Here is a 16,865-nt window from a genome sequence, read left to right as displayed (position 1 = left end):
AGAGGTTTGTGTGTGTGTGTGTACTCTGCGAGAGTTGCAGTGCGTGTGTTAGGGATTAAGAGATTCCCTAGCAGTGAGTTGTCTGCTCTTCAGGTTTGGCATCATGCTGCAGTCTGTCTCACAGCACCCAGCCAGCCAGCCAGCCCTCACCTCAACAGCCTCAAGGGGTGTGTGTTCCCTGTGAGATTTGCAGTGTGTATGACTTTGGCACCATGATGTGGTGTGTCTATAAGCAGCACGCTTACCCAAACCTCTCCATAACCCAGCATCTGGAGGTCAGAACCACAGATATAGAATCGGATTACCCAATCCCCAAATCCTAACCTTAACCAATAGGGGTAACGTTGACCAAGACCCTTTTCTGCTCCCTCACTCCATCACTGCCAAGAGCCAATTCGATCAAATGACTCCTTTACCTAAAACAGTCAGCAGCCAATTAAATCACAGGATTGCCTAACCAATTCCTGCAAGAAGCCAATCAGATTACAGAGCTCATCAAGCGCTGCCAGGAGCAATTCAGATCACAGGGCTTATTAAGCAGCGCTGCCAACAGCCAATGGGATGACAGGGTATTGTGAGGTAAAGGAGTTTATTACATTACCATCAGTGACAGGCTAGCCAGGGAACTAGATTAACCCAATGAAACCCTGGCACAGATTCAAGAAACACTTTGTCTGGCATGAAACCCCCATTGTTATATAGTGGCTTGCGAAAGTATTCACCCCCTTTGCATTTTTCCTATTTTGTTGCCTTACAACTTGGAATTAAAATAGATTTTTTGGGGGGGGGTTTGTATCATTTGATTTACACAACATGCCTACCACTCTGAAGATGCAAAATATTTGTTCTTGTGAAACAAACAAGAAATAAGACAAAAAAAACAGAAAACATGAGCGTGCATAACTATTCACCCCCCCAAAGTCTATACTTTGTAGAGCCACCTTTTGCAGCAATTACAGCTGCAAGTCTCTTGGGGTCTCTATAAGCTTGGCACAACTAGCCACTGGAATTTTTGCCCATTCTTCAAGGCAAAACTGCTCCAGCTCCTTCAAGTTGGATGGGTTCCGCTGGTGTACAGCAATCTTTAAGTCATACCACAGATTCTCAATTGGATTGAGGTCTGGGCTTTGACTAGGCCATTCCAAGACATTTAAATGTTTCCCCTTAAACCACTTAAGTGTTGCTTTAGCAGTATGCTTAGGGTCAATGTCCTGCTGGAAGGTGAACCTCCGTCCCAGTCTCAAATATCTTGAAGACTGAAACATGTTTCCCTCAAGAATTTCCCTGTATTTAGCGCCATCCATCATTCCTTCAATTCTGACCAGTTTCCCAGTCGATGAAAAACATACCCACAGCATGATGCTGCCACCACCATGCTTCACTGTGGGGATGGTGTTCTCGGGATGATGAGAGGTGTTGGGTTTGCGCCAGACATAGCGTTATCCTTGATGGCCAAAAAGCTCAATTTTAATCTCATCTAACCAGAATACCTTCTTCCATATGTTTGGGGAATCTCCCACATGCCTTTTGGTGAACATCAAACGTGTTTATATTTTTCTTTAACGTTTTTTTTCTGGCCACTCTTCCGTAAAGCCCAGCTCTGTGGAGCGCATGGCTTAAAGTGGTCCTATGGACAGATACCCCGATCTCCGCTGTGGAGCTTTGCAGCTCCTTCAGGGTTATCTTTGGTCTCTCTGTTGCCTCTCTGATTAATGCCCTCCTTGCCTGGTCTGTGAGTTTTGGTGGGCGACCCTCTCTTGACAGGTTTGTTGTGGCGCCATATTCTTTCCATTTTTTAATCAAGGATTTAAATGGTGCTCCGTGGGATGTTCATGGTTTCTGATATTTTTTTATAACCCAAACCTGATCTGTACTTCTCCACAACTTTGTCCCTGACCTGTTTGGAGAGCTCCTTGGTCTTCATGGTGCCACTTTCTTGGTGGTGCCCCTTGCTTAGTGGTGTTGCAGACTCTGGGGCCTTTCAGAACAGGTGTATATATACTGAGATCACGTGACAGATCATGTGACACTTAAATAAAGTCCACCCGTGTGCAATATAACTAATTATGTGACTTCTGAAGGTAATTGGTTGCACCAGATCTTATTTAGGGGCTTAATAGCAAAGGGGGTGAATACATATGCACACACCACTTTTCAATTTAGAATTTTTTGTAATTTCTTGCAACAAGTAATTTTTTTCATTTCACTTCACCAATTTGGACTATTTTGTGTATGTCCATTACATGGAATCCAAATAAAAATCTATTTAAAAGTACAGGTTGTAATGCAACAAAATAGGAAAAATGCCAAGGAGGATGAATACTTTTGCAAGGCACTGTATCTACCTAGGCTGCTTCATGATAGAGAGATGATTTTACTATGCTGCAAGCAGTCAACTGGTATATGCAATGAGAGTTCTCGATACATTGTCAAACATAGATGTCAATTCCTTGTAATATTTCCTCATCCTACATGACGACTGTATGGGAAAACAGAAAGTGAGAGATTATCTGTTTTGATTCCTGTGTTCCACCACTGCAGTGATGTGTTCTCTGGCTTTCACTATCACACACAGGCAATCTTCTGTGTATTACAGCATGTGCTACTGTGTACCAGTGTGTGTGTTAGCTTTGAACAGATGATCTGGGGGCTCTCTCACTCACTAGCCTTATCAGTGTCTGTTCTATTGTCGAGAGGACCACTGATACTAACACTATCTCCATTTCACAAGAGCTGACAATCGCTCTGTCTCAGAACCTCTCACAGAATATGCCAAGTGGAAAGAGAATGCAACAGGCACTTGACTGATAAGCCATGAGCATGACAAATTAACTATCGACTAACCTGTCATGACAGAAGCGGGTGTCATTGGATCCAGTGATACTAACTTACATACAGTAGCCTTCCATGTAATATCACAGCAACTCTCAATAAGATATGGACCAAACTCAATGACCGTGAGAGCATTCAGTTTGAGATATAATTCAAGCACTGGCTATTATTTATTATTATTGTCCAAATCTGAGCATTAATAGAGAAGAACATCACTGATCCTGAATTCATGTTGATTTTGAGAATGTATTTGTAGAGTAAGTAGTAAACCCTTTTTTCCTGCTATGCTCAGTTTCTTCCTTCTCCTCTTCCCCATCGTCTCTCTCCCTCTCCTATTCTCAGTTTTTGCCGCTGTAGAAGTTAGTCACCTGAATCATGTCATTCTGTTTGGTGGTGTAAACATTAATGCCTTGTTTTAGAACCATTTCATGCTGCTTACTATCAAATCTATGATTATAACTACAGTATCTCTACCATCTCATGTTGAGGGTATATTCCCAATCGTCTTAGGCAGTGTTTGATAACGTAATCAGATCTTACGCAATGATAGCCAATAGAATTAGGGTTAGGATATTTGAGAGGGTATTGACCGCCTTTGTAATGTAATGTCCCATCCACAGTACAGATATGCTGTGAATACTACAGGTATGTTCTCGCCCTACAAACCAATGTGACTACTGTACGAGGCCTATACGGCTAATGAACAACAGGATAGATAGTATGAGAGAGGTAGAGACAGAGGGGGATAGATATTGAGAGAGACTGACAGACAGCTACAGAGTGATAGAGAAAGTATGTGTAGGGTAGTGTACTCAGACAGGCTTCTGCAGGCTGCTTAGGAAGCTGTCTATCTGGTCCTGGGGATCTCTCCGCCCAGGTGGGCCAGGTAGGTGTACAGCCCTGCGAACAGATGAAAGGGCATCGTCGCCGCTCCACCCCCCTCATACTCTGTCAGGATTTCACACGCATACCTCAGGGCATTGAAGATCTGAACACACACAGAAAAGTCAGTAAACCCCGGGTCATCAAGACAGTGCAATACTGCCTCCATGTGGTACTTATAAGAACTACACCACATTTTCTCTCTGGAGACTGACTGACATATGGGAGCCAGTCAATCACCCCTTACAGAGCGAATAACTGCATCCAGTGGATGTTGGCGAAGAAGTTCCCCAGGGCCAGCAGTGTCCAGCTGCTCTGAGGGCTGACACAGACCCTTCCACTTCTGCTGCAGCTCCTCCATACTGATTGTCTCGGGAATAGGCTAGAAACATACATGGAGAGAGGACGGACAACAGGGGTTCAATTAGCTTGGTTCCTCTCAATGTTTCAACTACCGTGGACAGTTTTAATAGGGGCAAGCTAGAGTACCAAATATGAGAGAGGAGGCCTGGTGTCATTCTGTGGGTTACTGAGTATCTGTTTGTTTAGGACCTTGAGCAGGCCTGGAGTTAGTCCGGTATCTGTCTTCTGTGTGGCGACAGGCCTCTCCAGCCTCTCCTTGGTTGGTAGAATGTCTCCTTTGGACAGGGCAGAGAAGTACCCGATATAACAACAACAGATACACTTTAACGAAACAATTTCACCTTACTCTGCTCAGATACTGGGTAGTTACACGGCCAATGTACGACCACCTGTACCATAAAAGCCAGGTTCTCTTGGTGGTCCTTTAGCGGGTTTTATATGTACCACAGGAGAACCAAGAAATGAAGAGCAACACCACGACTGTCTTTTTGGCTTTTGATGTTGATCTGCAATAGTATTGTGAAAAGACAGGACAGGAACACATCAGTCTCCAATGCACCATCTGACAAGTTGTTCTTTCTCTCAGGACTCTGCGCAACTCACACAAATCCCATTCATATATAAAGCCATAATGTATAATATAAAATAATAACCAGTCCTTAATACAACGAATGTATAATCTTAATTCTTAGACAATAGAACCATACCTGCAATAGTATTGTGAAAAGACAGGACAGGAACACATCAGTCTCCAATGCACCATCTGATAAGTTGTTCTATACAGAAGCATTAAGAAAGGTAAAATACATATACTGTCTCACATCCCCAATAAATTGCTAGGTGCTTGCTTTCAGTGTTGACAGTACCAAAATACAACAACTCATGTACAAAAACACTGCAACACAAACAAATTACAACGTGAAATCGCCTCTATCCCATTCAGACCTTAGAGGGCCAAAACTACATCTCCCATAATGCAACGCCAGCACCAGTCGGCAGCTAAGCTAACCGTCTGCGTCATAGAAAGGCATGCTAGCTAGCAACAGCAGCACTTTTAGCACTCTGTAAACTATATTAATAACAATAAAACTCTGAAAATTACATGTTTCAATAGTCTCACACTCCCTTATAACAATATCTACAGCATTAACCTTGGGATGTTTTATTTATTTCACGTTATGGACTCCTACAAAGGAGTAATCTGCAACACCTTTCTCTCAGTGTTTTCTCGGACTGAGAACTGGAGCTACGGGTAATACCAGGGTGTTAGTAGGTGATGCAATCACCCAGATGAAATAAAATACATTTAATGAAACAAAACCCGAAGATATTAACATCATTCAGCTTCTGTAGCTTCCTACCTAACACCAACAGGCAGCACCAGTAGCGCAACAATTAAAAATAGACACCAAAAGTAAAGTTCCTAGCATCATAGCGATCTGACTCCCCCCTTCTGTCTGAACTTGGAATAACCTTTTTAACTCTCCTACAGTCCCGTCACATCCAGGGAGGCTGTAGTCTGTATTTACGCTGCAGACTACCGTAGCTAGTACATCCCAGGGTTGGGTTCTGATGGCAGCTTTGGTGAACTGTTTGATTATGTCTGGTAGTTCAGTGGGGGATGTTGATTTGCTGGGAAAAGTATCTGGAGAAGGCATTGCTGGGACATAAAGTGGGAATTAAATGTTATTCAAGCTGTGATAATATATTAGCTAGTATTAACTAGTGCAGTCTTAGCTAGCCACGTTTAGCAGACATAAACACGGCTAACAAAGTCATGTAATCAGTTTAGTTATTACAAAAATTCTTACCTGAATACGTTATCGAATATCTTGCTTGGTGGCAAAAAACAATAGAGAAATTGCTAAATTAAATAAAAAGTTGATTTGGTTTAGAGACGGACAACCCCATTTTCATTGCATAGTAACACCAAATGTTTGCCCTCAAGGTCACATAGCAACAGTAAGCTTCGGTGATTGGACCAGAAAGATGACATGTATTGCCGCAAAATATTTGTTCAACCGCCAGGTGGAATTGTAAACAGGCAAACAGCAGATTATCTTTCCAAACACTTGATACATGACCTCTGCCTGCGTATAAGAGCAACGTTCCAACAAAAACAGACATAAAGGAAAACCATCATCAACATCAGGAATTTTATTATTAAACTGATGTTTGAAAATACAGGTTTACACTTATCAACTCAGATGAATAGAAGAGGATGACATCACTATTTGGTAACAGAGAGAATCAGAATAGACAATGGAAAAGCACAGACAGTAATATGCTCATCATCCACCAGCCCTAAAACAACACCACGGTCTATTGACACACACACTGCATAAATTCACACTTGACAGGAAATGTACGTATGTGTTTGTGCATGTTTGGTGTGTTCTGGTGCCCTTTCAGGTTCTAATTTGGGGCTGTGTGGAACATTCGGCACAGCCAGTTCTCTCCCTTGCATGCATCCTTGCACACACAACAAACACTTACAAAGAGTATAAAATAAAAACTCGACAAAAACTAAGCAATCATGATGAAACGATAATGAGGACATTTAAAAAGAACAAAACACAGGTTATGAACCTTGTCCAAATGTGCTGATCTGTTTCAACAGTTTTTTCTGCTCGAGTTCTCCCTCTCCTCATTCCCTCCACCCTGGTCCTGCATAACCCCCCTCCCTCAAACCCTCTGCTCCCCCGTCAGGTATAAAAATAAAGATCTGGGACAGACTGTTACAACCTGACCTCCCCTGGACAGCTCTAGAAGTCACCCTTAGGCACAGGTCTAGAATAAACGTACCCTCCCAAATCCATATACATGGACTGTGACCCATTAACCCATTAAACAACCTTGGACAGTTCTGGAAGTAACAGATCTAGGATCAGCTTACCCTCCCCAAATCCTAACCATTCCCTTCGCCCCTCTATCTCTTGCCTCTCTTGTTTCCCACCGGGGGCTTCTTGAGCTGCAGCAGTGGACCTCCAGTGCCGAAGCCCGTGGCGGGAGGGTTGGACACGCCAAACGTCAGGCCTGCAGACGCGTTGAGGCCGGGGTTACTGAAGTTAAACCCTGAACTGCTGTTGCTTCCAAAACCTGGAGAGAAGGAGATAGGAGAAACAGAAGAAAGAGGACATGAGTTATTCAAATAATGAGTATGCTCACAGGGAGTGTGTGTGTCTGCTAAAACACCCTCCAGAGAGCTTGCACAAGGAGGTAAGGTGTGTGTGTGTACCTGCACTCAGGCTCCCTCCCGAGGGCTTGGTGGCGGAGGAGAAACCAAATGAGGAGCCCCCCGTCGCTACCCCCCCGAAACCTGGACCCCCACCAAACACTGCAGGGGAGAGAGATTGAGGGAGCCAAGCTTTAGGGACACACACTTACTACGCTGCTACTACATGACAGAGTGAGAGAGCTTAGCTTCATGGACACACCACACACACAACTACTGCAAGAGTGAGAGAAAGAACAGTAGCTAAGCCTCTGTAATGGCTCACTCACAAACAGGGTATAGTGGACGTAACTGTATCCAATGACGAGAGTAAAGCATAGAGACCCACTACATACCACAGCTACAGGCAGACTGTTTCAGCCCTAGATAGTGAAGAGCTTAACTCACACCACATACATTCCTAACACTGCCAACAGTCTTCCACACACAAGGAGGGGGATAAATGGAGGGAGGTTGCGAGTGAGATCTAAAGAAAGCAACAGACAGTGAGAAAGATACATAGTAGAGATGGATGAGGAAGAGAAGACTAGATGTAAAAAGAGAGGTAGTACCTCCGAGGCCTGAGGTGCCCAAGCTAGAGCCCACTCCCAAGGCAAAGGGGTTTCCCAAACCAGACCCCAGGGACGCCTGGCTCCCTGAGACAGAGAGAGCACACAGCTTACTCCTCTGGACTAGGGAATGTCCGTTTGTGTGTGTGTTACTGAAGTCAAGTTCCCCCTCTCTGCAACATTCAGTAGTGATATAGGCTGTGTGTGTGTTACTGAAGTCAAGTTCCCCCTCTCTGCAACATTCAGTAGTGATATAGGCTGTGTGTGTGTGTCCACAAGAGAGTGAATAGAGTAACATGTCAGGACCCCGTGGATCAGTGGTTCTGTATGACATTCCACCAGACTTCTAAGCCCAACCTCCTGTCTCACCCCAACACTAACCTTACTGCCACATCGAAGTTGTTCCCTTTGAGATAATCCCTACACATTTCTACAAATACATTAGCAACTGTGGATAGATTTTCACAGATAAAATGGTCAAACAAATGTGACTGTGGTAGAAACATGTCTGCTAGTTCCTTCACTCTGAACCTCCGTGCACCTGTATCGTTTCTCAAATTGGATTTTAGAGATGCAAACTCAGTTTGGGTTTAAGCTTCATCCAACAAGTGTACTCATTAATTCTCTTAAATCCAATTGGGTGTTCAAAAATCAGTAATTTACCAGTCAAAAAGAAACAAAGACAAAGTCGCTCCTTTAAAACGGATTTATTGTCAATTTAAAGCAATACCACTTACATATAAACAGACACAGTTAAAGGACACAACCGATTGTTAATTCCTAGCCGCTATATTGCATTTCACAAGTTTTCCAAAACTATTCAAGATTCCAAGAGTGAAGGAACTAGCCTGTGCCAGAAAAAAATGCATCGCAAAATTATTATTATTAATAATATGTCTAGTTTCAAAAGGCACACAATATTATATAGTATCAGATATATGCATCATCGTCAACAACAAGCATTGGTTATATTTAGATTAAACACACCATTCTAAACAAAAGCACTCTGAACCAGAGTGAAGATGAGGGCTGTGTTCAGTGATGTGACACGTTCTGTACGTTGAAGAAAGAAATGTAATGAATAGAGCTGATATGACTCCCTATTCTACAACACATTTCTATCTGAACGTTCTGTAACATCACACCCTCCTGAACAGGCCACTGAATTGGCATCTGTGTTTTTGTCTGAAAATACACCTCCCCAGCCAATACCAGTGTTCTACAAACATCCCAGCACTTCACTGGCGCCAACTAGCTATTCCTCTGAGTCTGAACACTGTCTGAGTGGACGGACAGTCTCTCAGCCAGTCAGTCCAACCACAACTAGTAGTCATTTATTTATTTAAGTAGGCAAGTCAGTTAAGAACAAATTCGTATTTACAATGACGGCCTACCAAAAAGGCCTCCTGCAGGGACGGGGGCTGGGATTTAAAAAAAAACTATAGGACCTTCTGACCTCATAGAACCCCTTCAAAAAGCCCCAAGACATTCATCATAGTCCTGTTAGACATCCCTGTCACATTAACAGGAGTTTGCTATGTAGAGCAGACCACGAGTTCCAGAACCAATCACAGAGTTCCAGAACTAATTTACGTGTTCCAGTTTCACAACTATTTAGCTACTCATTCTAGAACAATCAAAGTTTCAGAGTGGTTCTGGAATGCTAGCATGAAATGGAGGACAGACGGGTCAGTCCAGAGCAGCAGTTGGTTAATCTCGGAGCACAAAATGGCCGACTCCGAATAGAGAAAAATACTGATTTTTGGCACTAATGATCCAACTGGCCTTCCCAAGGCAGTTGATACGAGCAGCACGTTCACTCGGTTTCTCCCCTGTAAAACTAGTGAGTGACGTAACATCGTAGCCCTTCTATTAAATAGAATGGATTATGGAACTAAAGAGAACTAGGTTCCATCTGTACAGACAGACTGTGCGTCAGCCCCTCTGCCATCTATATCCTGGAGTGAGGTAGACCTGCATGGTAAACCACCTGCCAGTGTTAAGTAGTGTGTGTAGGAAATACTGATATATCACAATCATTATCTTAGTCAAAAGGTTATTGTAGAATGCATAGTGATGGATTGAAAGTGATATGGACTGTCAGGTAGAAGTGGGTGTCTTGTCTGTGGTTAAAATTACTGTAAAACGGTCATTACCGGCTGAGGCAGTCATTGTCCTGTCTACAATGCAGATACAGTCACACACACAGACAGACAAGCACACACCTGGCCACTAGCAACCAGAGCCTGCTGTTATTGCTATTACAACTAAAGACGCTGCCATTGTTACAAAAAGGAATGCATATGTTCAACAGTTAAAATCTTTCACTGAAATTAAAACACCCTTTTGATGTAAGACCTGTGCAGTAAATTATAATATCTTCTTTAAACACTAGGCTATATACTGTCAGATCGTCTTGAACTTTTAAAATGTCATCCTGAAATATAGGTGAAGCATGTCAATCAAAGACAAAATGACTACTCATAACATACAACCTAGTTGGGAAGGGAGATCTGCTGGTCTAAGGCTGGTGTGTGTGTGTGTGTGTGTGTGTGTGTGAGAGAGAATGAGTGTGTGTGATTTAAGTGCTTATCAAGACTGCTACCACACAGTGAAAGCTACATTACTGCTTTATGAAAACACACACAGACAACTGTGTCCTAATCTAAACCAGTTTGTTCAGGAAAATCCTAATAATAAAAAAAGAAGGTTGATACCCAATTTCCGAACTAAACCGATTTGGACGGTTGCGTCCTAATCGAAGACACAGAGCACACTCACTTGGAACCACCACGTTACACCATCCAGACTAGCTCCAGACTAACTACCGAAGATATTTTATTCAATAAAACCAAAGCAGTTAAGCTTCACAAAAAAAGCACCTTCAATAAATATAGATAATCAAGAACCCATTCAATATAAATTAAGTGACTGAACCCAAAGAGAATGCAGCCTCCAAGTATTCAAAAGATTCTAGTCTAGTCTGTCTGGGACAGATGAGAGCTGTGAATGAATACCCAGTGATACGAGTCCTGCTTTCTTGTTTTTAGTCTCATCTCCAGTAATCTGAGAACTCTACACTTTTTCAATCATCTTAAAAAGCCACAGATTCACTGAGAAACTGTTAAGTGCTTCTCTTATGGAGGGAGAGACAGAGAGACAGAGAGAGAGAGAGAGAGAGAGAGGGGGAAATGAAGGGAAAGCAGAGAGCCAAGTAATGGCCCCTGCTACGTTGATGAACAAGGCAGTTCCAACACAGCTGCAGAAAGATTGCTTTGGGTCTAATGCCTGTGAGGAAAAGGTCTTCTCACACGTATAGAGCAGAACCACTGGAGAAAGACAAAATGAACACGGTTTGGAACTTACTATGTTGCTTTTACATTCTCCTCTTTCTCGTTCCCTCTTTCCAGAGAAAGAAAAGACAAACTAACCTAAAAGTTGGGCACTGGCTACATTTTTATTGTCCCACTTTCCTTCTCTCTCCCTACATCTCTCTCCTCCCCCTCTCTCTGTCAGACTGAGGGGTGGTAAGGTGAAAGGTCAAAGGTGAGGGGGTCAGGGTTCTAGAACTTGAAGGCGGAGGTCAGACCTGGGCCGGGCTGCTGCTGCTGGCTCAGCGTGGCTGCCATGGCGACCGCCGCCGCATTGGGGACGCTGCTGAAGGGGGCAGGGCCAGTGGTGATGCGTGGGGCACTCTGCCACTTCTTACTGGCCACCCGCTTGGACTCGAAGACGTCTGTGGAGTCCTCCAGGAAGGCACGGCGGTATCCCAGGTACTGCTGCTTCAGGGTCTACAGATAGCCCAGAGGAAGAACCTCAATCACTTCATTCAAAATACTCAATATTTATTTCTGTAACAAGGTGATTTGTTATAGAACAGTCAACAGTGATGTCTGTAGGACTTACCTTGACGTTCTCGTGTACTGACTGGAGCTGAGCAGCCAGAGCCACAAACGTCTGGTACAACTTCTGCATGGCCAGTGACAGATCTACACACAATATCCAGTGAAGAGACACAGAAACACACACATAAAGACTATGAAGAAAGTCAAAAGTCTGTGTGTATGTATATATGTATGTATGTATGTATGTATGTTACCCTGTGGTGTGATGTGTGATCCACTGCCCTGTGTAGTGAGGTGATTCTCCAGCTCCTCTATCTGCTGTCTGTACTGCTGCAACTGGACCTCAAACTGTTCCACTAAACACCGGAAATAACTACAGACAGGGAGAAAGAATGAGACCGACAGGTTTGAATTTATTATGGCTATTTATTATTATTTATTAGTACATTCATCAGTGGTTCCAAATCCAAAAAGGGGTATGGTACACTATATATACACACACAAAAGTATGTGGACACCCCTTTAAATTAGTGGATTCAGCTATTTCAGCCACACCCTTTGCTGACAGGTGCATCAAGCACACAGCCATGCATTCTCCATAGACAAACATTGGCAGTAGAATGGCCTTACTGAAGAGCTCTGTGACTTTCAACATGGCACCGTCATAGGACGCCACCTTTCCAACAAGTCAGTCAGTTCATCAAATTTATGGCCTGCCAGAGCTGCCCCAGTCAACTGTAAATTCTGTTATTGTGAAGTGGAATAACAGTACTAGGAGCAGCAACGGCTCAGCCGCGAAGTGGTAGGCCACAAGCTCACAAAACGGGACAGCCGACTGCGGAAGCGTGTAAAAACCTGTCCTCGGTTGCAACACTCACTACCGAGTTCCAAACTGCCTCTGGAAGCAACTTCAGCACAATAACTGTTCGTCGGGAGCTTCCTGAAATGGGTTTCCATGGCTGACCAGCCACACACAAGTCTAAGATCACCATGCGCAATGCCAAGCATCGGCTGGAGTGGTGTAAAGCTTGTCGCTATTGGACTCTGGAGCAGAGGAAACGCGTTCTTTGGAGTGATGAATCACGCTTCACCATCTGGCAGTCCAACGGCCAAATCTGGGTTTGGCAGAAGTCAGGAGAACGCTACCTGCGCTAATGCATAGTGCCAACTGTAAAGCTTGGTGGAGGAGGAATAATGGTCTGGGGCTGTTTTTCATGCTTCGGGCTAGGCCCCTTAGTTCTACTGAAGTGAAATCTTAACGCTACAGCATATAATGACATTCTAGACGATTCTGTGCTTCCAACTTTGTGGCAACAGTTTGGGGAAGGCCCTTTTCTGTTTCAGCATGACAATGCCCCTGTGCACAAAGCGAGGTCCATACAGAAATGGTTTGCCGAGATTGGTGTGGAAGAACTTGACTGGCCTGCACCGAGTCCTGACCTCAACACCATCGAACACCTTTGGGATGAATTGGACCTTTGACTGCGAGCCATGCCTAATTGCCCAAAATCAGTGCCCGACCTCACTAATGCTCTTGTGGCTGAATGGAAGCAAGTCCCCGCAGCAATGTTCCAACATCTAGTGGAGCCTTCCCAGAAGAGTGGAGGCTGTTATAGCAGCAAAGGGGGGACCAACTCCATATTAATACCCATGATTTTGGAACGAGATAGTCGATGAGCAGGTGTTCACATACTTTTGATCATGTAAGTTCAGGGGGATATAACAATGATGGTGATAGGAATACTCACTCATAGGGAGCTGTGTTGTCGTGTTGGAGTCCAGGGGGAGTCTTCTGAGTCCGCAGAGCTATGTCTGCATTCTTCAACTCCTAGACGAGGAGGGTTAGGAGAGATGACATTCAGCAACAGTAAGGGCATGTGTATTCTGAGCCTTAATTCCTCAAAAGACAATGTGACATCAGCGTGTGTACCTGCGCAGTCTCCATCTTCAGTTTGTCTATAGCCAGGGCGTTTCTCTGTAGTCCCGAAGCGCTGACAGACAGCAGCTGTTTGAGACTCTTGATGTCATCCTGAACCTTCAGCATGGCTTTTGATGACATCCTGCTGATCTCCTCGTGAACCTGCTTCTGCTCCTTCACAAACTTCCTACAGGACGGAGAACTCACACGTCAACACAATGCATCTTCATGACCAACGATGTGCAAACAGCACTGTTAGAGCCACACACACTAACATGGGGTGTAGTTGAAGGAAAGTACTGATTTACGTACTGGAAGTTGTCTACATCCTGACAGATGACTGGAGGCAAATTTTCATCTTTCAAAGCTTTACTGTCTCTGAGAGTGAGAGGAAAGAAAAATAAACAGGGACAAGAGTCAGATATATTACCTATTATGATGACCATTATAAACAGTTGGTCAAGAAATGACACTGTGGACACTCATTGGTCCAGATGGTTGTCAGTCAGTAGCACTCACTGTGGGCTGGCCCCTGATGATTTGTCGCTTTTCTTCTCTGAGGAGGTGCTGAAGTCAACTCCGCCCAGTCCAAGGCTGGGGGCCGCTGACACCGCCGTGGAGGTAGAGGCCAGGGAACCTAACGTCAACCCCCCTGATCCGAGAGTGGTCTGGCCCAAACCTGAAAACAGACAAAACATTAACACAAATAAACACACTGACACTCACAAACACAACCATGCAAATGTTAGTCTGACACCCATACAAACCTAACGCAAACCCCAGTCCTCCAAGAGTGGACTGACTCAGACCTAAGATCAACACATAATCAAAAAGGTGTTAGTCACACACACACACACAGGCAAGACAGATCATTCACTACCTCCAAATAAGGAATGTAGGTGAAAAGACAGAGATAAGAGATAGAAATGGAAAAAGATAGGTGTGATGAGACCCAGAGAGAGATATGTGTAATTAACTAACCAGTAGGATCCATGCAGGATAACAGAGAGAGACAGAGATGTTTAGTTAACTAACCAGTAGTAGCCATGTTAGAGAACATACTGGAACCCAGCGATAGACCCGTGGATGGGGCTGTACTTGCGGCCACACCCCCTAGGTTGAGAGAGAATCCTGTGGCTCCTTGCTGTGGCGCAGTGGAGGTGAGGACGGAGCCTAGTGTCAGTCCTGCCCCTGTGGGGGCCGAGGAGGCTGCAGTGAGGGAGAAGGGTTGGGCCGAGGCAGAGGGTTTATTGAAGGTCATACTGAAGCCCGTGGTAGGGGCTGTAGAGGCTGCTGGGGCACCTGGGAGAGACAGCAGGTAGAGCAGGGTTAAAGGTAGACTCGACCATATGACATCATCACCCACAGACATTAACAAATGAATCTGCCAAGACAGGCACTATTGCATCATCATGCGAAGGCACAGACTGGGATGAGCCAATGGTAGCAGTGGAGGTCTTGACTGATGTGTAGTTACATTGATAGTAAGCTCACCTAATGTAAGGCCTTGGGTGGGTGCAGCAGCTCCTGCACAAAAACAAGAACTCCATAACTACAATAGTCACCTACACCTAAATGTATGTCTGTGTATTTATTTGTACTTGGTGTTAGGAAACATCAAGCATGAGGCAGGTCTGCAGAGGGAAAGAGACCGACAGGCCATGTTGAAAACATGTGTACCTACCTGAGGGAGGAGTGTTAAAGGAGAACCCCCCAGTAGGTTTTTGTGAGAATAGTGATGCACCCAGGCCCAGAGAAGAGGTGGTGGTGGTGGAGGCTGGGGCTGTAGCACCCAGAGCTCCACCCAGAGTAAACCCACCTGTACCTGCTGCAGCTGGGGTACTAGAGAAAGGGGTGAGAGAAAAAGTGGGGGAGATCGAGGGAAGAAGTATAAAACATTACATGCCGCTGTCACAATTACAATAATATATATATATATATATATATATATATATATTAGAGACAACTAGTTGACACACCCATAATATATTAGCAGTTTGACACACTTACATCAGAGCGATGTTTGCATGATTACTTCTACATCGATATTTAGGAAGCTAGCTAGTTAGTTAGTTGGCTACAATACATCCTTGGTAACCCGCGCATATCGACATATCCGCGAGATAAAGCTAACGTACGTCAGCCGTACAATTCTTACCTGGCAGCGGCTCCAAACGAAAACCCTCCGCCAGCGTTGGTGGAACCAATAGCCCCGGATCCGAAATTAAAGCCTGACATATTTAAGCAACAACAACCAAGTTTCTAGTTAGTCAAACTTTATCTAACTGACTGTTCGATAGCAAGCTTTGAACGGTACGAACGCCCGCGTGCAGGCCAGTGTGACTGTGGCTACAAAGTCATGGTAACGTGAAAGAAAATAAAAACAACATACTATTCGGCGATTTAAACTCACTCGCTTAGTAACGTATACACATTTACAGCGATCTGAAACGTAATTAATCCGTTATGCATATAGTTAAACAGCACTAAAATGTTAACTTCCTTCTCAAAACTGTTTTTCCGAATCCGCGCTTTACCCTCGATGTATTTTGCGGTTATTGTGGCCTGCTGGGATACTGGAGGACTTGGCAGATTGGACGGTCAAATGGGGACATCTAGCGGTTGCTATCATGTTTTTGAAGAAATAAAAATACGCTTTAATTATTTGTCAGTTTGAGAACGGGTTTAAAATACATACATGTGTCACGATGGAAAGATTACAGAATATGTGGAAATAGTAATAGGTGGTGGAGTAATGCCTAACAAGAATATCCTCTACTCAGACTACTCTGAATTCAATGTCTGATGTATGTGTAATGTTTACTGTTAATTTGTATTGTTTGTTTCACTTTTGTGTATTGTCTACCTCACTTGCTTTGGCAATGTTAACACATGTTTCCCATGCCAATAAAGCCCCTTGAATTGAATTGAATTGTATGGGTTGAAACATTTCCCATAAGGCCTGGAATCTGTACTACGTTTTTTCCATTTATTATACAAAATCAAATCAACAATTTACATTGTTACATCATACAAAACAGAACACATGTATTAACGAGAAAATACTAAAATATACAAAAAAATATCAAGTAATAAAAAAATAAACAATCAAACAATGGAATCTGCACTACGTGGCGGTGAGGTAGTACGCCCATTGACGTCGCCCAAGCGGGAAGCGCTGTAGTGGATAACGGTCTCCACTAGTTACCACAGTCACAAAGTCAAAAATGTCTATATCGTAA

The 16,865-nt window shown here is 43.9% G+C and overlaps 2 protein-coding genes across 11 annotated transcripts; both read right to left on the bottom strand.

Annotated features, from left to right (window-relative positions):
- Positions 1-4,088: 4,088 nt before the first annotated feature.
- LOC139583589 (ropporin-1-like protein) lies at positions 4,089-5,993 on the bottom strand. Its single transcript, XM_071414842.1, has 3 exons — positions 5,889-5,993; positions 5,619-5,737; positions 4,089-4,398 (listed from the first exon to the last, which is right to left on the bottom strand). The coding sequence occupies exons 2-3, from the start codon at positions 5,733-5,735 to the stop codon at positions 4,195-4,197; spliced, it is 321 nt and encodes a 106-aa protein (XP_071270943.1). The 5' UTR covers positions 5,736-5,737; positions 5,889-5,993; the 3' UTR covers positions 4,089-4,194.
- Positions 5,994-6,214: 221 nt separating this feature from the next.
- On the bottom strand, positions 6,215-16,158 carry LOC139583587 (nucleoporin p58/p45-like). 10 transcript variants are annotated; one of them, XM_071414831.1, is made up of 15 exons: positions 15,782-16,131; positions 15,308-15,465; positions 15,118-15,150; positions 14,659-14,925; positions 14,391-14,432; positions 14,143-14,302; positions 13,936-14,001; positions 13,636-13,810; positions 13,454-13,533; positions 11,960-12,078; positions 11,767-11,849; positions 11,450-11,651; positions 7,864-7,947; positions 7,316-7,414; positions 6,872-7,176 (listed from the first exon to the last, which is right to left on the bottom strand). In XM_071414831.1, exons 1-15 carry the CDS (start codon positions 15,859-15,861, stop codon positions 7,007-7,009), a joined length of 1,818 nt encoding a protein of 605 aa, XP_071270932.1. In that variant the 5' UTR covers positions 15,862-16,131; the 3' UTR covers positions 6,872-7,006. The 10 variants fall into 10 exon arrangements, with proteins under 10 accessions (XP_071270936.1, XP_071270937.1, XP_071270941.1 ...); XM_071414835.1 differs by lacking the exon at positions 7,864-7,947 and having other exon boundaries at positions 6,215-7,176; positions 15,782-16,153; XM_071414836.1 differs by lacking the exon at positions 7,316-7,414 and having other exon boundaries at positions 6,215-7,176.
- Between the last annotated feature and the right edge of the window lie 707 nt (positions 16,159-16,865).

This window comes from Salvelinus alpinus, chromosome 8 (assembly GCF_045679555.1).
Source record: "Salvelinus alpinus chromosome 8, SLU_Salpinus.1, whole genome shotgun sequence".
Lineage (NCBI taxonomy): Eukaryota > Metazoa > Chordata > Actinopteri > Salmoniformes > Salmonidae > Salvelinus > Salvelinus alpinus.
The sequence above is the reverse complement of the archived record's forward strand: the minus strand, read 5'-3'. Positions and strand labels throughout refer to the sequence as shown.

What these genes read in the sequence shown, in the direction of transcription:
- LOC139583589 (XM_071414842.1), bottom strand. Translation starts at nt 5,735, where the DNA reads ATGCCTTCTCCAGATACTTTTCCCAGCAAATCAACATCCCCCACTGAA. An exon ending in CCTGGGATGTACTAGCTACG is followed by an intron (nt 4,399 to 5,618) that starts GTAGTCTGCAGC and finishes GTTTCGTTAAAG; the next exon opens with TGTATCTGTTGTTGTTATAT.
- LOC139583587 (XM_071414831.1), bottom strand. Translation starts at nt 15,861, where the DNA reads ATGTCAGGCTTTAATTTCGGATCCGGGGCTATTGGTTCCACCAACGCT. An exon ending in AGGACTGGGGTTTGCGTTAG is followed by an intron (nt 14,303 to 14,390) that starts GTTTGTATGGGT and finishes GTCTGTTTTCAG; the next exon opens with GTTTGGGCCAGACCACTCTC. An exon ending in GGGAGGGAGCCTGAGTGCAG is followed by an intron (nt 7,177 to 7,315) that starts GTACACACACAC and finishes CCTTCTCTCCAG; the next exon opens with GTTTTGGAAGCAACAGCAGT.